The sequence below is a fragment of the Coniosporium apollinis genome (genome assembly GCF_000281105.1).
Source record: "Coniosporium apollinis CBS 100218 chromosome Unknown supercont1.15, whole genome shotgun sequence".
Lineage (NCBI taxonomy): Eukaryota > Fungi > Ascomycota > Dothideomycetes > Coniosporium > Coniosporium apollinis.
In genome coordinates this window covers 371,586-393,322 of record NW_006913277.1, presented here as the reverse complement: position 1 = coordinate 393,322, position 21,737 = coordinate 371,586, and the positions used below count along the sequence as shown (strand labels likewise).

The 21,737-nt window shown below is 56.2% G+C and overlaps 7 protein-coding genes across 7 annotated transcripts; 4 read left to right on the top strand and 3 right to left on the bottom strand.

Moving 5' to 3' along the window:
* Positions 1 to 35: 35 nt before the first annotated feature.
* On the top strand, positions 36 to 829 carry W97_03708 (uncharacterized protein; the record flags this gene model as incomplete). Its single annotated transcript, XM_007781603.1, has 3 exons — positions 36 to 522; positions 575 to 738; positions 803 to 829. The coding sequence occupies 3 exons, from the start codon at positions 36 to 38 to the stop codon at positions 827 to 829; spliced, it is 678 nt and encodes a 225-aa protein (XP_007779793.1).
* Positions 830 to 1,455: 626 nt separating this feature from the next.
* On the top strand, positions 1,456 to 2,220 carry W97_03707 (uncharacterized protein; the record flags this gene model as incomplete). The annotated part of the gene is made up of 1 exon (XM_007781602.1): positions 1,456 to 2,220. One exon carries the CDS (start codon positions 1,456 to 1,458, stop codon positions 2,218 to 2,220), a length of 765 nt encoding a protein of 254 aa, XP_007779792.1.
* A 1,335-nt stretch (positions 2,221 to 3,555) lies between these two features.
* W97_03706 (uncharacterized protein) lies at positions 3,556 to 4,740 on the top strand (the record flags this gene model as incomplete). The annotated part of the gene is made up of 2 exons (XM_007781601.1): positions 3,556 to 4,488; positions 4,549 to 4,740. The coding sequence occupies 2 exons, from the start codon at positions 3,556 to 3,558 to the stop codon at positions 4,738 to 4,740; spliced, it is 1,125 nt and encodes a 374-aa protein (XP_007779791.1).
* Positions 4,741 to 4,862: 122 nt separating this feature from the next.
* On the bottom strand, positions 4,863 to 5,861 carry W97_03705 (uncharacterized protein; the record flags this gene model as incomplete). The annotated part of the gene is made up of 1 exon (XM_007781600.1): positions 4,863 to 5,861. One exon carries the CDS (start codon positions 5,859 to 5,861, stop codon positions 4,863 to 4,865), a length of 999 nt encoding a protein of 332 aa, XP_007779790.1.
* An 853-nt stretch (positions 5,862 to 6,714) lies between these two features.
* Positions 6,715 to 12,514, top strand: W97_03704 (uncharacterized protein; the record flags this gene model as incomplete). The annotated part of the gene is made up of 2 exons (XM_007781599.1): positions 6,715 to 12,184; positions 12,300 to 12,514. The coding sequence occupies 2 exons, from the start codon at positions 6,715 to 6,717 to the stop codon at positions 12,512 to 12,514; spliced, it is 5,685 nt and encodes a 1,894-aa protein (XP_007779789.1).
* A 1,508-nt stretch (positions 12,515 to 14,022) lies between these two features.
* W97_03703 (uncharacterized protein) lies at positions 14,023 to 15,630 on the bottom strand (the record flags this gene model as incomplete). The annotated part of the gene is made up of 1 exon (XM_007781598.1): positions 14,023 to 15,630. The coding sequence occupies one exon, from the start codon at positions 15,628 to 15,630 to the stop codon at positions 14,023 to 14,025; it is 1,608 nt and encodes a 535-aa protein (XP_007779788.1).
* Positions 15,631 to 18,592: 2,962 nt separating this feature from the next.
* On the bottom strand, positions 18,593 to 21,157 carry W97_03702 (uncharacterized protein; the record flags this gene model as incomplete). Its single annotated transcript, XM_007781597.1, has 7 exons — positions 18,593 to 19,272; positions 19,457 to 19,635; positions 19,683 to 19,757; positions 19,816 to 19,871; positions 19,920 to 19,950; positions 20,020 to 20,868; positions 20,961 to 21,157. 7 exons carry the CDS (start codon positions 21,155 to 21,157, stop codon positions 18,593 to 18,595), a joined length of 2,067 nt encoding a protein of 688 aa, XP_007779787.1.
* Between the last annotated feature and the right edge of the window lie 580 nt (positions 21,158 to 21,737).

Here is a 21,737-nt window from a genome sequence, read left to right as displayed (position 1 = left end):
TTGTTCGTCGACAGAAGCATCGAACCTATACGAAAATGACTATCTGGGACTCTCTGACCGGTCGGAAATCGTCCTCCTCCACGTCGACCTCCGCAGATAGCTCCCATACCCTCCAGGACACAGCAGGCACCTTCCAACCCGCGCCTTTCGACCCATCCACGGCGCAGGATGTCTCATCATTCCTCAACGACACTGCGGCCTTCGACCCATCGGCGCTACATCCCCTCGCAGGCCTGAACCAAGATACCCTCGATTACCTAAGCCTCGAAGAATCCACCTTATCAGACCTTCCCGGCAGTCGCTCTGCTTTACCATCGCGAGGCTGGTCCGACGATTTGTGCTATGGGACTGGAGTGTCATATCTGAGCGCGCTGACGCTAGGAGGCGCATGGGGACTGGCGGAAGGACTCAACAAGACATCCGCTACACAATCTCCGCGATTAAGACTGAACGCGGTGCTGAACGCGGTGACACGACGGGGACCCTTCCTTGGAAACAGCGCGGGCGTCATTGCTCTGGTTTGTACGTAGTTGGCCGAACCAAAACGCCTTTGGCCCCGCTGACTTCGGGACAGACAATGGCATAAACTCCACCATAGGCTACTACCGAGGGAAGCATGATGCCGCCAATAGTGTGGTGGCAGGCGCTATATCCGGGGCTATATTTAAGTCGACTAGAGGGATCAAGCCAATGATGATTTCTGGATCGATCGTGGCCAGTGTGGCGGCTGCTTGGGCGGTTTGTCTCCACAACACTTTGAATGCACATGAGAATGCTGTTCGCTGACTCTGCTAATCCACAGGTGACCCGGAAGGTGGTCTTCTCATAGAAGCGCGCCTCGCACTTCGATTGTTCTTTCAGCTTACGGCCTCCCTTCCCGTGGCATACTGCAGCTTTGGGTCTTAGCGTGTAAAATTCGGCATCGGCGTGCTGGTGGTTGAGGCTGTGTAATTTTTGGTTTCCATCCGCCTTCTGTGTTCATAGACTCACTGGTTGCATCGCATGGAGTCGATGCGGGAACTCCTCTCTGAGAAGATTAGGACAGAATTGTAAGATTATCAAGACGGGTTCTGGTTAGCATGTGAAATTTGTGGACAATTCTGCGCAACATTGGGTTGTATCTGTGCTCATTTCGATTGACGCTCTCCCAGTACTCGAGGAGACACTATCTTGGCTGATTAGGAGCGTAGCGCCTTTCTGCCGGGAACATCGATGGCTCGCATAGAGATCTCTGAGGTGAAGAGACGCGTGAAGGGCATATTGGCTCCTTGCTGCGAACATGGCATCCGGAGCAGGGTCTGATCTTTCGCTTTGCCTATCGTTCACTCACTTTCACAGATCGTATTCATCCTTGCCTACCTCGAAGTTCTGAGTTTTGAACACGAACATCATAGTCCACCGCACACAGGTCTATCCACACGAAAACATCTTGCGATTCCGCATACCTTATCCCCGATGGCGCCATCAATTCCACCAGCATCTCCTGTCTTTGTAACAGCCCTCCAGAAGCAGCAACAAGAGTCCACTCGTAGACGCCGTGAACAGCGAGCCTTCAACATTGCACACGGAACTCCAGCCGCGTCCATAGCTTCTCTTGGAATCCCGAAGGCGCCTGTGACGCCCGCAATTTACGCCATAGATCCCGTCACAAATGAACCTTTTGAGCAAGTCCACGAACGCCTAGTCGAAGCCGCATATATAGCCGATCCAGGCTACTTTGTTCTTACCAGGCACGGCTGCATCTACCACTTCTGGCACCGGTCTGAGACCTTCCTACGCGATCAGCGCACGCTCTTCATCCATCCGAATCTGGCGTTCAAAATCGACTGTCGGGACCCACAGCGGCCAGCGACGTACGCGTACATCTACACGCGCTGGTACTTCACCTATTTCATGAAGCTGCCCTGGCCGGACCTTGTGAGATTTGCTAGGGAACATGGTCTGATCACAGGCGAGCAATGTGACTTTCTAGGCAAGCCAGGCTTGCGCCTCTGCATTTGGCACGCTAGGCAACACTTCGAGGAGACGAAAGATAGAAAGACCACAGAAACACTCCTCGATGAGTTGGATTGGGATGCGGCAGTGCCGTATTGCCAACTTCGCAATGAGCGTCCCTACAAGGGCGAAGACGTCTGGAACGGCTTCTGGCGTGCGCCTCCGCCCAAACAGTACGTCCGTCTCCCGTCCAAGGGCCATCCGAAATACCCGTTGCCGCGTTGAAAGCTTTCCATAGCCCTCGAGGTGAACAGACATAAGGACAGTCAATGGATCAAAATCACATTGCATAATCAATGCATCAAAGATGTAAACTGATAGACAGCTTTTACTCTCTATCCCATGAGATTGGTCTAGCTGCTCTACTATTGACAAGACCATGAGTCCAGTTCGATCGTGAATCCTGTTGAACAAGTCAGAGCAAGGATGCGGCAACGGTTATTTCGGATGGCCCTTGGTCCCATAGCGTACAATTCGACATTTTCCGCGACAGCCGCTGACTCTTCATAGGGATCCCAAACAATCCATCTGGCGACACGGCCGGCACCTCCGCGCCCACCCCTGGACCGAGTCCTTGTCTCAATCTCGCACACATTCCGAGAACACCAACGAACCCATCTTCCAATGCGGCTGGCAAGTCGACACTCAACCCCAGGATGAATCCTCACCTCGGTTCCGCCCACAGTCTGAAGAATCTCGCAGCCCAACTAGCAAGCCTCGCGTGCAAGTGGATGAAGCGTACAGGCCTGCAATGAGCGGAACACACAAAGCGTGGCTAGACAGTGCGGTTCGGCTGGGTCTGTCAGACGGCCCGGGACTTTCGAGCAACCCAAGATTCCCGTCCCTTTCACATCAGCCGCAAGTTTACCGCGCGCCAGTAGCAATGATGGGCTCAATTACGCACGCGACTGCTGCTGGAGGTGCAAAAGAGAACCAGGATGCGACGGTGACCACGGATGGTAGATCAGGAAAGGGAGATGAAAAGTGGTGGACAGAGGCTGTTCATGATTGCACGGATAGAGGAGAGTAAAGGATAGTGCTTGATGGAGCAGACGCGAAGCACGCCATTGCTATCGCATAGGCAGTCGCTTGGCGGCTGTTGTTTTGGACAGTGATTTTTGGGTATCCTGCCTTCGTTGTACATGGGCACCTTCCCCACACGGGTGACAGAAATCTCCCGACTCGTCGATTGCGGGACTCCCGAGTTACTCTCAAGTCACCAAGATTTACTGAATCCACCAACCTTTCCAAGATCCTCACCCTGGCTGTTCCACCTCTAGATATGGCTTGAACACGTTTATCGCGCAGTATACTACGACGGGTTGCTTCTTTTCGTGACCTTGCTCAGCTGGCTGAAGACCTATCCGTTTTTGGATTGCGGCAATTTATGCTCACCCAGGTGCTTCCCAACTCGGACCAAAACACCGGGGTTTCCTTCCTTCACTTTTCATGTCGCGCAGTTGGGCGGATGCACGTCTTAGGTTTTCTTCAGTTTTACTTTTCATCATGCACAATTGCCTTTGGTAGCCCCGTCTAAGATCTTCTTAGATTAAGTCCATCATGCGTGGCCCGTCTCTCGTTCCCTACTCTGACTCTGAGCCAGCAAGTCCCCAAGCTGACAACAATGTACACAACTCGGCAGCACAGCAGATTTTTCAAGAACAGTCTCCGCTGAAGCCCCTGCTGAAGTCACTTCCACAACGTCGAGTCCACCAATCTCCGCAGCCGACAGTTCAACCAGAACAGCAGCTTGATGAACGGCAGCCCCAACCAACGCCCGACGAAGTAACCAGCTGGATCACTCGATACTGGGACCTCACACACCCCCTCCTCGAAAGCAATCCCGCCGCTCCTACCTCACCAGAAGTCTTGCTCCACTATGCCTCGCGCCCACCGGCCCTCACCATCGCCCAATCGCTACAACTCCACCTCGACAGCCTCGTCGCAGAGTCCGACCAGCGGGACAATCTCCAGCACCGCATCACCACCCACCTCTACGACGAAGATCTATCAGGCCGCGTCAACATCGAGCTGAACCGGCAGATGCGTGTCGCCGGCTTCACGCCGCCGCAGATCCTCAGCAGCGGACAAGAGGCGGTTCAGAAGGTGCGCCACATCCGAAACCACGCCGCCATGCAGCGGGCGCGCGACCTCGTCACCGGCACCACAGACCGCGACCTCGATTTCAGCGTTGTGGCGATCCTGCAGCGCGACGGCGCCGTCCTGGCCTCCGACCTCGTGCACTGCAGCGTATCATCATCGACTTGCTGGGCTGAGTTCCAGCGCTATCTCGCGGCTGCCTCGGTGTCGTGGCAAGCGGAGCTGAACGGGTTTCCGGCTGGCTGTGGGAGCGAGAACGGCGGCTGGATGTATCTCGTGCAGCCGCCTCCGGACCCGGTGGGGCTGCAGCAGTTCCGGCAGCTGGGCAGCGAAGCGGACTTCACGGTATTGAAGGCGGTTGTCGCGGCTGGCGGCGAGGTGCAGGTGTGGCATGTATGTGCTTCGTGATCCGTTGCCTATAGCCCGGCGTGCTGACAGAGCGACCTGCCTTAGCATCTTACGGTTGCGCAGAGCGGGGCGTTGAAGGCGGAATGGGACTTCTTGGTCCACCGCGTTGTTGAGCCTGCGGACGAGCCGCGGAATGAGGAGGGTTACTCGTATTTCTGGCCATGGTTTGATGCGTATGATGTGTTGAGGGTTCCGGACGAGGTGTTTAATGCTCAGTGTCTTCGGGGATCATGTTGATCATTGAATCCCACATGTTGAAAACGGATTTGGAGTGTCAGAGAGCCGTGTTATGGCAAGTCCTCGCATGTCTGATATAGCTCTGCTACTGATGTATCGTTCCTGGATTGCGGCCGAAGCGGTTAATCTTCCTCCGCGTCGCCCTCGTCTTCGTCGCTGACTTCTTGCCCCTCTTCCTTCGCCTGTTCCTTCCGCTTCTTTGCTCTATCCCGCTTCTTGTCCAGCAGCTTCTGTAAGTTTTTCGCTCCGTTGAACACTCCACCAGTGCCGGCGCCACAGGCAGCGCAGGACGGATTCTTCCGGTACCGCTGCAAAGCGCATGCCTCGCAGAAATAGTGCCCGCACTTCGTGACTATGGGATTCTTGTACGGCTTCTTGCAGATGATGCACGCGAAAGGTATGTTTTCGAGCAGAGCATCGTCTTCGTCGTCGTCGTCGCCTGTCTTGCCACCTCTGTTCGCCGACGCAACCGTCTGACCGGCAACCTTCTTCCCCTTGGTGCCGATCTCCCAGTCGCGATCCAGCTCCCAGCCCTGTTTGTAGTCCTCGCGCGCGTGAAGGAATTTGCAGCTATCGCCAAACCCACAGAACCCTGTCTGTTTGTAATCCTTGCACACGTCAGGCGCGAAGTCAGTGACAGTGATGGTCCTGATGTTGGTAGGAGCTTTGACCGGCCCGACTTGTCGCTGCGGCGCATTCGGATTCTTCTCGATGAAGGACTGGTAGTTGGCAGCCCCTTTGTATGTGCCGTCGCTCCCCACCTCTGCGTCTGGCTTTTGGCGCGTCTTGCCTAGCAGGTTCTGTGCGCTGAGCGCATCCTTGGCGCTCTCGTCGTACCAGTTCGACTGCTTCGTTGCGTCGTTGGTGCTCTCGATGTTCGCGGAACGGTCGGCGGCGAATTTGGTGGCGCCCTCGATATCGGCAGCGGTCATTTGGGTTGCGGACGACGCGGAGACGAGAGCGCCTGTCTTCTTGCGGCGCTTTACACGGTGGCCGCTCTCGTCTTCGGAGGATGAGTATTCTGAATCGGACTGTGTTGGCGGCGGGGCAGCGGCTTTGCGCACGATGTTCTTCTTGGCTCTCTTCTTGAACAGAGGCGCTGCTGTAGCTGTGTCTGCCATTGTGTTCTCGTCTGTTGTGTGCCCTTGCGGTGCCGAGGAACTCTTGATCGAAGTCGCGCGCGGACGATATATCGAAGAGCTTAATAATCCAAGCTTGCGCCACGGCACTCACGTAAGCGTGGCTGGTGCTTTCCACAAGCCACTCTTCAATTGACAAGCTCAAACAGCACGATCAACGGTGGATGGAGTTAGTGTACCACCCATCGTGCGATCATCAATTCGCGCTACTGTGCATAAGCTTCTGTCGTCCGACAAGCTGTCTCCAGTGCCGGAGGTTGGCAGCCAATTGACGCGCCGTAGCTCCCTGTAATCCATCATCTCCGACGCTGCCGAAGAGTTCGCGGCCAACCCTGGAAGCCGTCAAAACAACGCATCAAAACGTCCCCCTCTCCGTGCCGCCAATCGCGTCCTCGTGCAGACCTACCCTACCGTTCCATTTGTTGTGAAACCCCCATCGTGCATGCCGTTCTGTGGACAAAACACCGCTTCGTGGAGCTGAAGGAGACCCGTTGCTGTCTTCTCGTCCTGCTCACGCCGAGTCCACGCGCCTCCTCTCCGGACTTCACGCCCTCAGGTTCTAGCACAGCTTCACGCATTGCACTTGCGGCCGAGCAACTCAACCTACTGCCCACTGCCAGTCACCATCACGCACGTATTGCTGGTCAACCTGCGCCGTTGGTCGAACTTCGTTTACGCCCTAACAACCTACGCGAACCTTTCAAGTCTACCGATACCCTGATTCCACTTCCGTTACTGTCGCCAAGCGTCTCAGGGGAGAAGGTCTGCTGAGCAAGAGTGCCAGTTGCCGCTTCAATTCTTGATGGACAACTGATCAACTCGAAAATACGTGGACATGGCGACAGTTGCGAGCTTCTCTCCCGGCTCACTGCCTGCAGAGGAGTACACCGACAACGATCCATTCATTACCGCACAAACTCCGGATCAAGCGCGCCATCGCTATTCCGCATTTAACACCAACTTGTTCTCCCTATACTCAAGCGGATCACCCTCACAGACCAAACGCGCTCTCGAGGCTCATCTCGCAGAGACAGAGCGACGACTACAAGAGGCATCGCAATTAGGCACGGTGCTGGTGCAGCAGCGGCGCGAACTCAGCGACAAGCTGAAAGAGGTCGAAACTCAACAAACAGAAAACGAGATCGGGCCCGAGCTGCGGCAGAAGCTGGTGGATCTAGAAAAGGAGTTCAACGAGGTTGGCAGAGAAACGGCAAGGGCGTTCATACCAAAGCCGCGAATACCCAGCGGCGAATCCGTCGGATCAACCAGCACATCTTTATACTCCTCCGAGGCTCAGCACTCGCCTTCCAAAGTTAGCGTACCGTCCCGCAAGCAGAGAAACCATCAGCCAAGCCGGATACACGACATCAAGCTCGCGACGGAAATCAGCAGCTCGCTCCTCACGCAGATCCGAGAACTACAAGCCGTACTTGCTGAGAAGGATGAAGCACTCAAGGCGGTTGTTTCGGAGAAGTCACAACAGGAGCTGGAAGTCGAAGGCCTGCTGCAGCGTCTGCGCGCCCTGGATGAGAGCGAACAGCGGTATAAGGATGAGAACTGGAGTCTTGAGACCCAGGTTCATGAACTGTTGACCGCTTCCAAGGAAGCCGCGGACAGAGAGGCCCGGCTGGCACAAGGGTTAAATGCCGCGAAGGCGGAGAAGGCTGCTGTGGAACATGAGTTCGAGGAGCTGAACCAGGTTCATGGAAAGCTCAGCGAGGAGCATGCATCCTTCAAGAAGCAGCTCGATTCTGAGATCTCTGGTTTGCGGCGCAATGTCAGCATGGGTGAGAGCGAGCGAGGGGCCCTACAACGAAAGGTCGATGATCTCATCTCTCAAAATCAAGAGCTAGCAAAGGCCGTGGCCTACCGTATGAGGGCTGAGGAACAAGAGAGGGAGCGCGATACCGCATCGGACCAAGAAGACGATGCTGCCGGCCGCATTACTCCGGAGCATTCGCCGCCCCCGTCTCCCACTAAAGCTACGCCTCGAAACGGCGCGCTGGAATCGGAAACGCTCAAGAGCTCCCTCGCCCATGCCCATCGCATGATCCAGAACCTAAAGAACAACATCCATCGTGAGAAGACTGAGAAGATCGAGCTCAAGCGAATGCTGCAGGATGCTCGGGATGAGCTTGAGTCAAGGCGAAGTGGCGGCATTGGTCCGGACAGCGCTGTCAAGAAACGCAAGAGTAACGCGCAGCAGGATGTTTTCAAGAAACCTGCGCGACCGGAGAGGTTAGGCGGAGCACGCACCAGCAACGCTGAGATCATCATCGATGACCCTGAATGGGAAGACCATGATGGACAGGAATCTCCTAGCCGGCAAGCCGCAGCAAGGGCAAACAGCGGTACTGCCACAGCGGGTGAGGGTTTCGGAAGTTCTCGTCTCGCACCGCCTTCTTTCAACGACTCCTACCAGGGGTCCACCGATACTTCGGACGCTTTTGAAACTGCCAACGAGCGTGACGGAACTACCACCGAAACGGATGCTTTTATGACTACCGCCGAGACTCTGGATGGGGATAGCAGTGGTGATGCCACCGAAACCGAGGGAAATGTCTCGACCGATATGCTCGCGAGGGCCCGTCGTCCATCTCCGCTTGTGATGAACAATGGTAATCGAAACTCATACATGAGCACAGCTTCTGCGTCCGGTGACGACTATGACGAGAATGACCTCCGGACACCTGTACAAGCACAGCAACCCCGCTACCGTCTCAAGATCAACCGGGGAGGTTACATGCGTGGCTCAAGGTCCAGCACAGGGGTGTTACCCAGCATTGAACCCAGCTTCCAGGACTCTCCGGCGAGCGTCGTCACCAGTTCGAGCGACCACGCAGCCGGGAAGACCTTGTTCTCCGAATTAGGCAACCTGAGCGACGGAGAGAGCGAAGAAGGTAGCATACGCGAAGGCACACCCAGTTATTCTCAGGTATCGTCACGACAGGCCTCCGCTTCTCCTGAACTGCGGAAGTCGGTTCTCAGCCGGGAGCTCAATGACAAGCCCACTAGGCCGACTGTTGCTATGATAGATTCTGGAATGATGACCGAGCCATGGGAACCGGAGAGTGACCTCTCCAACCCTGCCACAATCATAAGTGCTGCACTTGCTGGCGGGTTCGGCCTAGGTCTAGGCACTAGTACCCGGAACGAGGCTACCATGCAACACGAATCTGCTGCGGCACCAGCCATTGCCGAAGCGGACAGGGCGTTGACGGACGCTATCAGGATCCCGCTTCCCGCCGATGAAGTCTCTGCCATAGTCGAAGATACGCACCCTGAGGCAGCCACAACCTCACCCGCCGCAACACGACTGAACATGTCAACAATATCGGCTCTGCAATCGGAACCCATCGAGCCAATCACCGAGAAGTCGCCGGCGCGCGTCCCAGCAGAAACTTCACAGACTGTACTGCCGGCTACGCTAGAGATATCCTCTATAGCAGCACAAGAGGTGGAACCAATCGAGCCGTACATTCCGGATGTCGATGCTTTCAGAGCAGCTACACCTCACGAACAGCTTCGACCTGACTCTGCGACGCTTGGGGCTGCCTTGATCGGTGCCAACACTTATAAGCGCTTGTCTAGTTCACCCGAACTGACACGCAGGACCGTAGAACCACATGTGCCAGAGCTGGAATTTGCCCCAATAGTAGAGGAAGAGGTGGTGCCAGTATCTCCACCAATGCCAAGCACTCCAACGATGCCTATATTCAAGGCTCCTGGACACTCCCCTCCTACATCTGTGGATCCGTTCTCGATTGATTGTGCCCATGGAGAAGCCCTCAGAGAACCGGCATCCGTCTCCACTGACGACCATATAAGAAGGCTACCACCTTTCACCATGGCCATGGTGGGAGAGCCGCAAAGTACAGAGCCTCTGACGCCGGAGCGTCCTACAACACCAGGTCGTGTCCTCCGAGTCAATGCCTTTGCCTCCGAGGAACCCGCAGATGTACCAGCGCTCCCCGGTACCGACGCATCCAAGCCGGGAGCGGGCTTCTTCGGTGCCATGTCTGAGCATGAAAGAACACTTTCAGCGCTTGAATCAGGACAAGACCAGAATGAGATATCTCTGACCCCTAGACAGGAGGCCGACAGGGCGGCCTACGACGCTAAGCGCATCTCTGCTGTCCAGGCCTTCTTCAGGGACAGGAGCAGAACGCCGGAACGCGTCGGGGCGAGTCTGCCAACTAGTGACGATGAAGTTCCGCCTGTTCCTCAGATGAGTAAAACAGATCTGCCTGCGACTGGCAGCGCAATGATGATGTCGTTGCAAAACGATATTGATAGGGAGCTTCGCGACCGAAACGGTGGCCCTACTCCTGTAGATATCCGAAACAAGGCTATTGCGAGCGGTAGCGGGCCCGGTAGCAGCGTGCATACGACAGAGACCTACGTTGATCAGGACTCGGTTACTCCTATCACGCCATCTCGCCGAGACTTGGATAACGAGTTCACTGATCAAAAGCGTATCTCTGCTGCTGTAGACTTCTTCAAGGAGAGCGATAGGAGAAAATCAGTACAGAAGGAAACAGAGTCTCCTGGACCGGTTCTTTCCGCCAGAAGCGAGCGTCGAGAGAAGCGTCCCGCTGGGATGCTGATTGCTGAAGATGGGACAAGTCAGCCAGTAAGGGAGGAACCTGCGTGGCAAGAACTCGACAACGGCCCCTATGAGCGGTATCGTGCACCGGCGGCCCTAGAACTCTCCGAGGACGAGAACAGGGGTAGGAGCAAGACACCTGAAAGGGGTAGAGTGCCTTTCCAGCCCGTGGATGCCAATGTTGTCAACGGTGAACGTCCGGTAACCGCGAAGAGAGACGGAGCATTACCTGCCAGGCGACCACAACTTGAGATGGCTGATGAAGGGACCCAAACCATGGTCTCCGCAGAGCAGATTGAGAAGCTGCTATCACGGAAGCCTGCGCCCATCATTGCGGCTGCTCCACCAGTCCAGCCACCGTCGCCAAGAAAGTCGTCCAGTCCCAAGAGGTCATCAGTAATACCAGCTGGCGTCATAGTTGACCCCATGCCCCCTAAGTCTCGCAGGCTTTCCGGCACCGGAAGTGTCCGCAGCATTCGTGCAGCTTCTCCACCTCCCCTGCCTGCAGACCATAAGCAGGTCATTGCTGCCGCCGCCCAGCGGGCACCCGCACCGCCACCGCCTGTTCCAAGTTCACCTGGCACAATGGGACCCCCAGTCATGCCAGCTTCGGCTTATAGGACAAGCGTGCCATTCCAGCCTCGACCTCGAACCCCTACAGGTGACAAAATGGCAAGCCCAACGTCGAAGGGCGGGACGACACCTCGGCCACAATTCACAACTAGGCGCAGCGACACTTCCACCCCCATCAGTCGGCACGCCTCTGTCTCCTCCTTCGCGTCTGAACTAGACCAACGCTTCAATATCACCCGCAACGCCCTCCCACCCGACCAGTTCGATCCATCTACCACCGATCCCCGCATGATCCAAGCAATAACGCAGACCATGATCGGCGAGTTCCTGTGGAAATACACCCGCAAAGCCGGCCGGGGCGAGATGTCTGAGAACCGACACCGCCGCTTCTTCTGGGTGCACCCCTACACTCGGACGCTCTACTGGAGCGAGCAAGATCCCGTAACCGCGGGCCGCGCACAGCTAAAAGCAAAGTCCGTCGCCATCGAAGCCGTCCGCGTCGTCACAGACGACAACCCCCTCCCTCCAGGTCTCCACCGCAAGAGCATTATCGTCGTGACACCCGGCCGCAGCATCAAGTTCACGGCCACGACAGGCCAGCGCCACGAGACGTGGTTCAACGCGCTGAGCTACCTGCTGCTGCGCACCAGCTCAGAGCGCGACGACGAGGCACACATGACGGACGCGGATGTCGACGAGTTTAACCCGAGCTACGACCGCAGCCAGTCCCGCGCTACCCGCGTCTCGCACGCGAGCCTGTCAAGTTACAACTCCCGCACGACGCGCACGTCGAGCCCGCAGCGCAACGGCGTCCCGACGCTCGCGCAGCGCCAGTCCGCCGCGGCAGAGCGGGTTCAGAACGGCACCACCGCTACGCAGACCCAGGCACCGGGTAACGCGAGCCAGGGCTCCATGTCCGGCCGGCTGAGCAGTCTGAGCGGGATGTTTCGCGCGCCGTCGGGGATGAGGGGCTCGTTTTCGAGCAGGAGGAGCAGACATAGTCAGCAGCCTGAGATGATCTATGATGCGCCCGTCGTGCACGACTCGGCAGAGGATCTGCGGAGGGTTATCGAGACGCAGGAGCGGGAGGCGGATCGGTTGGAGAACGTTAGGGCGTGCTGTGATGGTGAGTCTTTTTTCTTCCCCTGTCCCTGTCCTTTGTCATCACTTACTCCGTATACCTCCTCCCTCTCGCTCGCTCCCACTGGTGGCCACTTTAGCTAACAACTATTACCCCACAGGCAAACACGACGTCGGCTCCCTCCCCCACCGCAAAGAAAGCACGGGCCGCGGCAGCCGCGCAGGCAGACACAGCCTCTCGCTGACCGGCTCCGTCGCGTCGCGCCATCGGCAGTCAGGAATGTCTACCACCGATCGACACGGCCATGGCACGGGGCCGGACGGCCGCTACCATGCGCAGACGGAGATGGAGGCGGCGGCAAGTGGTGCTGGTTAGATTCGCTGTTCGCTCCTTAACCTTTTCCCCTTTTTCCTCTGCTTCCTTGCCTGTTGGTTGCACGTTGTCAGTAGCAGTTTAATCGATCCCCCCTCCCCACGGCCGCGTTGCGGCCCGTGGTCTCTCATCGTCTTCTTCCCTTGTCCTGCTTGCAAGTCAGCCATGGTGGGCTGTTCGCTGTGTGTGTCTCTTGGCTAAAGGTTTTTTTTCCGCGCAGGCCGTTTCTGCGCCTGGGTGGCCGTCTGCGCTCTTTACGCTCTTTTGTTGGCTGCGTGTCTGGTGGCGGAGTTTGTGGCCTGGGTGGCCGGGCTGTGCAGGGCTGTTGGGCCGTGTCTTGCGCCGCGCGTGGTTGCGACGTCTGCGGTTGGAGGTCAGATTGATTTTTGGTGGGGAGGGGGTTGAGTGGGTGAGGGGGAGGTGGGAATGCGGGAGCAGCGCTACAAGGCCGTGGGGGAGACAGATTGAGAGATAAACCTTGACCTAGAAATACCATTTCTTTTCGTTGTTGTTGTTGTTGTGAGAAGTTGGCTTCTGCAGTTGCTTGGGTCGTGGATCGTCTTGTATACGGTTCCCAGTGAGAGTGCAGGGTAGCTTCAACCCAGGGGCTGTATGGCCGTTACGAACATGTCCCTCCATCATGTCCTCATGCTAATCTTGTCCACCTCCATGCGCAACGTCGTCGTACCCTGGCACCCCCTCGATGCCTCGTCACGCGGTATTTACGATGTGGAGGGGAACGCTGGACTGGGTACCACGCCATCCGCGCAGCCTAAGCGTTCAATCAAATACAGCCCGCCTACAAACATCCGTTACCCTCGTGGCGAGCATTCACGATCACGTCTCACGGCTCACAAGAGCTCGTGCTGTTGGTGCTGCTGTGCCCCTCACGCTGCAGTGCGGAAAGGCAAGAGCTTAAGCCAAGATGGAAGCTCGCAAGGGCCAGTTCAAGGTCCAGATACTCTCGCGAAACACCAGCGTGGAGGTGATGCAGAAATGAAAGGACAAAACATGGGGTTTGTGGATGACCGAGAGCAGAGAAAGCGGACATATAGGAGCGAGGAGTGCAGAGATGAGGATACGAGGATACAACAAAAGGCGTGCACCTACCTTGTGAACCTAAAGAGTAGTTGCAAGGGCGGATGTGGGGGTGGAAGGCTTTGGGCTACTGGGAAGAGAGCAGAGACGGGGAGGCGAAGGGTAAAAGAAGGGAGTGGACGAATGTTGAAGCTGTGTGGGATGGTGGGTCTGCTGGTCCTAAGATGCTTGGTGGTGGCCTAGATGGTGGTGCAAGAGTTCCAATTCCAACTCGTGGAGCTAACTTGCTCTTGATGCGTATCCCAAACACCATGATGAGTGCCCCGAAACAATATATAGCTGGCTTCACCAATTTTGAGGTAATCACCAACACGTTATGCAAGACCGTTTGCACACGCAATGCAAGCACCCGCAATGCATTCATGGAGTATACACAAAGCCTTACCGCCGCCCCGCAACACCAACCCCACCCCTCAAAGATCCTCCATATCCCCCAAAAACGCCTCATCATCGTCCCCACCCCCCCTCGCCACCATCCCACCGCCCTCCTCGCGCCCACCCTGCCTCGCTTCCCGCTCCTCCGCCACATCCTTCCTCCTCGCCTCCTCCTCCCGCCGCAACTCCGCCTCCCTCATCGTGCTCTGCCGCCAGGAATGATGCGCCTCCATGTACGACGCCCCCAGACTCGTGCCAGGATACCCGACGCTCCCGGCATCCGCAGGATCGAAGCCAGAGTCTCCATCGATGCCGCCGACGAACGAGCCTATTTCGTCCGAGGTGCGACGCTCGAGGCCGGGCTCGCCTGTTTCGTCGTCGTCGTCGACGGCTTCATCGGCGGCTTCGCCGGGCGGACCGAACAAGTGCGAGATCTCGGCGCCGCGAGGGGCGGAGGAGGCACCGGCTGTTGCTTGGTCGGCGCGGGGGTTGGGGTTGGGGCTGGGGCTGGGGCGGCTGTAGGGCTCCAGAGGCGGGAGAGATCCGGAGCGGGTGCCAGGCGGACTGTCAAGAGGGCGAGGTGGAGACGCAGAAGCAGCTGGATCTGCGGAGAACATGGCATCGTTGTGGGCCGGAGGGCCGCTGTGAGGGTTGGTAGATGGGGTTTGAGGCTGGCTAGCTGACTGCTGGCTTAAGGTAACTGGCAGTTGACTTGGAGGAGCTGACTGCTGAGCTTGAGAGGCTGGTAGCGGAGTTTGATGAGCTGATCGTTCGATTTGTGGTAGATCTTCCGTGCTCGGTGGCTTCAGAGAGTGGTGTGTCGGCGAGAGGGTGGACTCCGGTTCCGAGCCCGAAATGTCAGTCGCAGGATCAACAATCGCGTCTCCAATGTCCAGCGTCACGTGCTTTCGAGGCTTCGTGTGCTGCTGAGAAGACTTCGTGGCGGACGACGACGGGCGCAGCGAGGACTTCCTGGTATGCTTGACTGGGAAAGCTGGCTCGGTCGATGACCGTCTGACTTCCATACGCTTGGCCACATGTACTACTGGTTCTTCTGCCGCGCGTGTCAAAAGATCGGGCGGCGCAGTGTTGCTTCTGTCGTGGCCTTTACTGCCTAACTTGAAGCCTTCGAGCAGTGGCAAGAAGGTAGGAGTAAACAATCCCATCAATTCCTCGCGCTCTTGAGCAGATCTTCGACTGGTAGGTCCATTCTTCGGCAGATCAGGGAATGTGTCTTCCTTGCCAGTCACGGAACTGTCGTCAAATCTCATAGGAGTAGAGTCCGGAAGCTGGGAGCCACGCTCAGGGGGTTCTAAGATATTGGGAGCGCCGTGACTGCTCTGGCTATCCATATTCGCTTCCGATAGCTTGCCATCGTCGCCTGAGATTCCTGCCTCCTTTGAATGTCTGAGTTTCTCCCGTAATTGACGCTCGTATGTCTCATACTCTTTCTGCCTCTCAGCTATATAGAGCGAAATCTGATGATCGAGCTCTCTCCTCTTCTCATCAAGGGTCTTGATAAATGTTTCTGCTTCTCCACTGTCATAGTCTCCGTGTCCGTTCGTGGCGAGAGGGACGATAAAGCTAGACTTGCTAGCTGTAGGAACTGGTCCCGAGCTACGTTCTTGGAACCGAAACTCTGTCATCCTGCCGTCCTTTTTTTTGTATGTGTAAAAGACCTCAGCGACTTCAAAGCATGAGCCCAGGCTCGTAGCCGTTCCGCGAGGTCCGTCGCAGCCTATGCTGCTATTGCAGACAAGATAGCTCTTTCCTGTCAGACCAGGGGCGAATCATATAGTCCAGCTCTTTCCCTCTTTCCCTGTGGTCCCTACTTGGAAGTCTTCAAGCTTTCATCAACCTCTACGGCGGTCTGCAGCTCGAGGCGTGAGGTCTAACCCCCACTGAGGCGGAGCCGTATAAGGTTTGTACGCTACGAGAGTGCTCCTGAGCGTAAGTCGAATTTGAGATCGGTGGGTGCGAGAGCCTCGTTTGAAAGACTATTGTGGAGTCGTTCGGCGAATCGGACGAGCCTGGCGAGATGGGGCAGGCAGATCTGGCAAAACCCTTCCCTTGCCGACTTTCCTCGATAATGAGGTCGCAAGGTATGAGGTAGACGTCTGTGAGAGAACGTCGAGCTCTGGATGACTCCGCTCAGTTGTGTGGGTAGCGGTTTCAGGGCTGCGGCTAGATCTTCCAAGGTAAGTCGCGGAGCCGGTGCGAGATTAACGGAACGCTAGGAATAACTTGGAGTATATTTCCAGAGGATGTCTCCGAGCTGACATGCAATGGAGGTCCCTTCAAAGCATCCACTCGGACTGAGATCTGTCTTCCCTGAGGGTCAATCGGTCGGGCTGACTCGATGACTGGAGCGAGGCTCAGCTTCAGCTGCTTTCCAGGTGAGGGGTGTCGAAGCTGTGAGCAAGCTCTCCAGAACTTCCAGGCGAGGTTAGAAGTAAGATTGAGAGGAGGCAGAAGCAGACAAGACAGTTGCAGAACTCAGTCAATCGGATTGGAAGGAGGTGAGGCACGACTCGGATGCATGACATGCGGCGGAGAGGCCATCGCGACGTTGGCCTTGTGGGGTTGCTCCGAGTCGTTGCAACCCCGGCTCGCCAAGGGGCGCCGCCAACCGGGGAGCTGCCCCCTAGGTGGAGGCGCCGTTTCCACAATCCCTGTAGCACATCTTTCTGCATGCCTAGGTAGGTATTGTAGTATTGCAGTATTGCACTCTACACTACTGCTCTACGCCTCAACTCGAGCTGTTTTTTGTGTCGTGTACTTGTGATACAGCGCTCTGTCATTCCAGGGAATCCTCTGGCTGCGCGCCGACGAACATCTCGACGCCTTTCAAGGACTGCATCTTGCAGTCGCCACCTCAGCCGCGGACAGGGCAGAAGCTATGAGCACCGCAGCCGCGTCGAATGCGTTCATGCAAGGTCTCTGGCCTACGGTCTTCAGCTATAAAATCGCCATATTAAAAGATTGCTTCGCGTGGCTGTATCCTCACACCAAGCACGCCGACAAATTACAACGAATTTCACCGACGCAAAACTGAACTCGGGCTGAACGCAGCTCACAAGGCTGCAGCTAACCCTTCAGCACGTCCCTAAGAGTGCCGATACGCAGCGGCCTGCCGATACTCCAGAAAGAGTGATGTCTTCTGTTGAATCCCACACCGCGCCCCAGTTTGACCTCTCATCAGGCTTTACGCCTTCCTTAACGATCAGCTGCATAATACCCACCCTCATCCATGTGACGATGCGATGAGGCGGTGGCAGCTGAGCGAACAACGTCTGTTTTGACTTGATGAGTCCAGCAGAACGCTCCCTCGTTTCGCCTTCACACGCAGAGTCTCCTTCTCCCCATCTCAAAATAAATCTTCGACAGGAAGTAGCCTCCGAGTCCCCTCGCTGATGTCGACATGAACACCTTGGACAACACGCCATGATCGCCCGTCTCGATGAACACTCTTCTCGCATCTCTCGCATCCAGAAATGAGTTACCAGTAGACCGGGTTCAGCTGTTCCGTTCACGATTCCAAGTCCGTCAAATTAGCTTTTCGAATGGCCAGCACCTCAACGTTCAATGTTCGCCTCAATCCGTGCGGCCGATGCGGGCATTTCGGCTTTAGTATGTGCCATGTTTGTCGCGTCTCAGATGCAACAGCAACATACTGAGCAGAGAGGAAGCGGGGCGTAGCCGGCAATTTGTTCTTTACAAGGCAAGTGTCCACATGTACAACAAACCATTATATAGTACAATCAACACGGAGGTGTTTAGTCATGTTGGTGGCTCGCTTGTCAACTTCAATGATGATTCTATCGGCATGACACTGACAGGACATGAAACCTAGGACGCAAGGCGCGCAAAAAACCCCCAGATTGACGGTAGACCATTGCACTCCAGTTTCCATCGCCGTCCCGGATCGTCGAGATGTGATGGCTCCGTACCGATGCAATCTGTTACCGGCCTTGAGCCTTTATGCAGTACAACGATGATCACGGCCTTTCCCTTTCACTAACACGCACGGCACAGGAGTCGGTTCAGTATTAGAGGTATACTCCAGCATTGAAGAGTCTGTTTCCATCATACACCCGGCCACTCTACCGGCATTCCGAATAACGCGCTGCAGCAACCAGCAGTAGCCACAGGTGGCGTGCCGCATCTCGCGAAGAAATCAAAGCAAAAAGCAGATCCGAATTCCCTCCTATCCCCCTACCACCATCGTGCAACCGCGTAAAAACTCCAGCTCGGCCGGAACAAGCCGAACACTACCGTTGCTCTGCAACAACGTATAAGAAAGTTGAGATGCCGGTTCGAGTCTGTTCGAACGCCACTGCAAATGCACCTCGTCTCGATCATGAGCTTATTGCCATCAGAAAGAGAGCCCTCGCACAAAAAAAGCAAAATACACAAGAAAAAACCATGTGCACAGTGCGTGAGCAGCCCACCATGCACCTGCGAAGGGTACTGAACACGACGCTCTGGCTGAAGACCCTTGTCAGATCCCTCAGAAACCATCCCACCTCGTCACCAGTCCATGCTCCGGAAGCCCAGAGGGTAAATCTCAGACTCATCCTGGGGGTACCATTCGCTCCTCACCAGCAATCAGGACGCAAACCTACCCGCAGCTTCCAACGCGTCCGGATACAGCTGCTTCAAGACCTTCCAGCCCCAGGCGCCGATCCCCTCCATCTGCTTCATGTCGATGATCCAGTCGAGCAGGAGCAGGACGGTGAGTTTGAACTCCTCCTCGTCGCAGTACTGCTCGCGGATACGTATCAGCGCCGGATGTTCCGTGGTCGTGCGCAGGATGAGCAGCACGCCGAGGAAGTTCTGCGTCCACGAGAAAAGCACGGGCAGCAGCCTCTTCCGGTCGCGGCAGGGCGACATGCAGATCGGCCACAGCATCGCGGCTTGGAGACATGCACCCGCGTATCCGGCATCCGCAGCGGTCATGAGTTCCGGGAAGTGCATGGCCTTGTAGACGAACGGCCTGTACATCATGAAGCGGGCGTAGTAGTATCTGGACCGGAGCTGGGCGGTGGAGATTTCGATGTTGAAGCGGTAGTCGGCCGCCCGACCTGGTCCTTCGTCCGGCACGAACATCATCTTCTTCGGGTTGTGCGGCGTGCCATCGTCCGGGTGGGCGAAGCGCTCTTCGTCGCTCCACTGCAGTGCCGCTGGCAGCAGGTGCCGCCAGGAGTCCAGCTGGTGGCTCAGTTCCTGGATCACGTGGACTGGTGGGCCGCCGTAGTCTTCATTCTGCTCGGCCCTCGAAGACGACGCTAGGAGATTAGTCAGCTACATATTGCATGAAGATGGGAAAAATGGGGTGAGAACAATAAAGAATGTCAGTGCTAAACCCCCGGTGAGGTTGTCCAGGGTCCGCGGAAGTGGATCTCGCTAGATCGGAGTACACTCCGTCGCCTAACCTCGTGTTAAGCGGCTCGCAACTCGAATTTCGCTTACCTTCGTATATAATCTGGTGTATACGGCTGATATGCCGGCGGAGCGCAATCATGGCAAGGAAACACATCATCGACTGGCTTTCCTGCCGAGACTCTTCAAAATTGTCCCCGGGAAGTGGTACCTGATCTTCATGATCGCATATGCCGGTGCGCGGAAGATCGAGGTCGAAGTGATACCAACTGTACTGGGTCAGAAGGATTGCCAAGATATGTTTGGTTTTCCGTACTTCTCAATCAAGTTGGCGGACCAGTAGATTCTCTTCATTTGACATCCCTTCGGTGAGTCCCAGTCCATTGGTTCACTAGGTTGGATCAGCTGATGGTGTAAAGATACTCCCGTTCTTGCTCAGCGTAACCTACCACTTCAGCGTTACCTGGCATGCCAGGGCAGCAGAGCTCGTTGCGCGCCAGAAGTCCTATGCCAGGTTCAGTTCAACACTGGCGGGATACATGACGAGACTCACCAGATGCCTTGCGGTCGCTTCAAAGTACAGGCTGTGATCCATGCAACGTCAGCATCTCGGGCTACTATCATGTCAACGACCGGACGGAGAGTAGACTGACGCGGTGAGCAAATGGAGCTGGATGTTCTCCATGTTGCACTGCGTGTTCACGAAACCCAGTCGCTTCCTCGCTTCGTTGAACAAGTCGAGTCCCGGTGGCACCTCTGCTGTTCCTCCTCGTATGCCGCTGCGCCGACCACCCTCGTTAACGTCAATCCGTTGGCCATAGCTTCCTTCGACAGCGACCTGGCCGAGGGCGAGTACGAGCAAGACGAGAACCGACTCCATGTCCCCTTCGCCAAATCCGTGCCGCGCTACTGTTGGAAGGAGGTCCTGGCTGAACTCCTTGTAGTTCACAATGGGAAACAGAACGTTGTATGTACTGAAGTAGTGCGTCGTGTAGTTTGTCATGATCTCATAAGTTAACTTAGGGAACAACACTCGAGGCTGACCATTGAATATTAGGACTTGTTCGCCAGTTCCTTGGCCGAAGGAAGGCAGTGCGGGGAGTATGTTGGGATGCATTGCCATCTCTTGCCTTAGGAACCATGGAGTTCCTTCTTGTAACACGTACTCAAGATCGACCTGGATGTCCGTGCCTGCTGCCGTAAGATGCATATAGATGTACGGCCAGAGCAGGATCTTGTGCGGAGTGGTCAGATGCTCGTAAGCCTGTGGTATCTCCGAGTCCATTGTCTGGGAGTGAGGGAAGAGACGAGGTCTCTGAGGCTGCCCCACGCGCTCAGGTGCAGTAACCATTGCGCCAAGCGACGAATGCTGACTGGTAGGTGACATTGTGGAGCTCATATCGAAGACGAAGCTGTTTGGGCTAACAGTCTTGCCAATGACATCAAGCTTGCCGTTCATGGTGTTCAGCGTATCCAGAATATGAACCAGCGTCTTGTCTTTCCTGCGGTCAAAGTATCAGTCACGTTACAACGAGCCTCCCACCGCTTCCCTCGACCCCTTAACGCGCGACGACTGAAGCTCTGTCGAACTCACTTTGTGGGCTGCGGCTCCCTGTACTGACACTCGACGTTGAGCCGCCGGCACAGGCCGCACTTGGGCCTCTGCTCGTCACATTTCGACTTCCTCGAGCGACACGTTTCGCATGCCTGGGCTGCAATTGCGGCTCGCTCCCTCCGTTGCGAACTCTCCGCAGGGCTCGACGCTGAAGCGCGCCCCGCGGCGGGCTCCATGCTGCTGTTACTGGGCTGCTAGATCAGTCGGCCGACCTTGCATGCGGGCAGGCGCGACCCGATAGCGAGTGACGTTGACAGGGCACGGTAGACGATGGCAGGAAAGACCGAGGGTTTGGATAGACGCGCATGCGTCCGCAAGAGATGGGCGAAATTCAGGTGTGATGTTCGCGGCGGAGGGATGACCGGCTCCCCCGGATTCGAGTGGAGCCGCTGATTGACTTGGTTGAGTGGCTTCGACACGGGATATAGCGAGCGATGCGTTGGTGTGTCTTGCAGGCCGAGGAGGTGAAGGGGCATCAACGCGACTTTTACACAGGAACTGAGGACTCTGACAATGGCTCAAGCAGCAACAACGTTCCTATTGTAGGGGAGTCGGAGCCGTCGCCACTATCGCATCACTATTAATCCAAACCTTTCTGCGGACAAAGCTCCGGAGGGCAGCACGATTCGCCACCAGGAGACTCTGAAATGCGATGACACGGCTGACACGGCGTTTTCAGGATCGCAGAAGCGGACCGCTTCCGTCGCAATGCACGACTTTGGCGAGCAAAAGCGCATAGAACATCCGGACCAATGA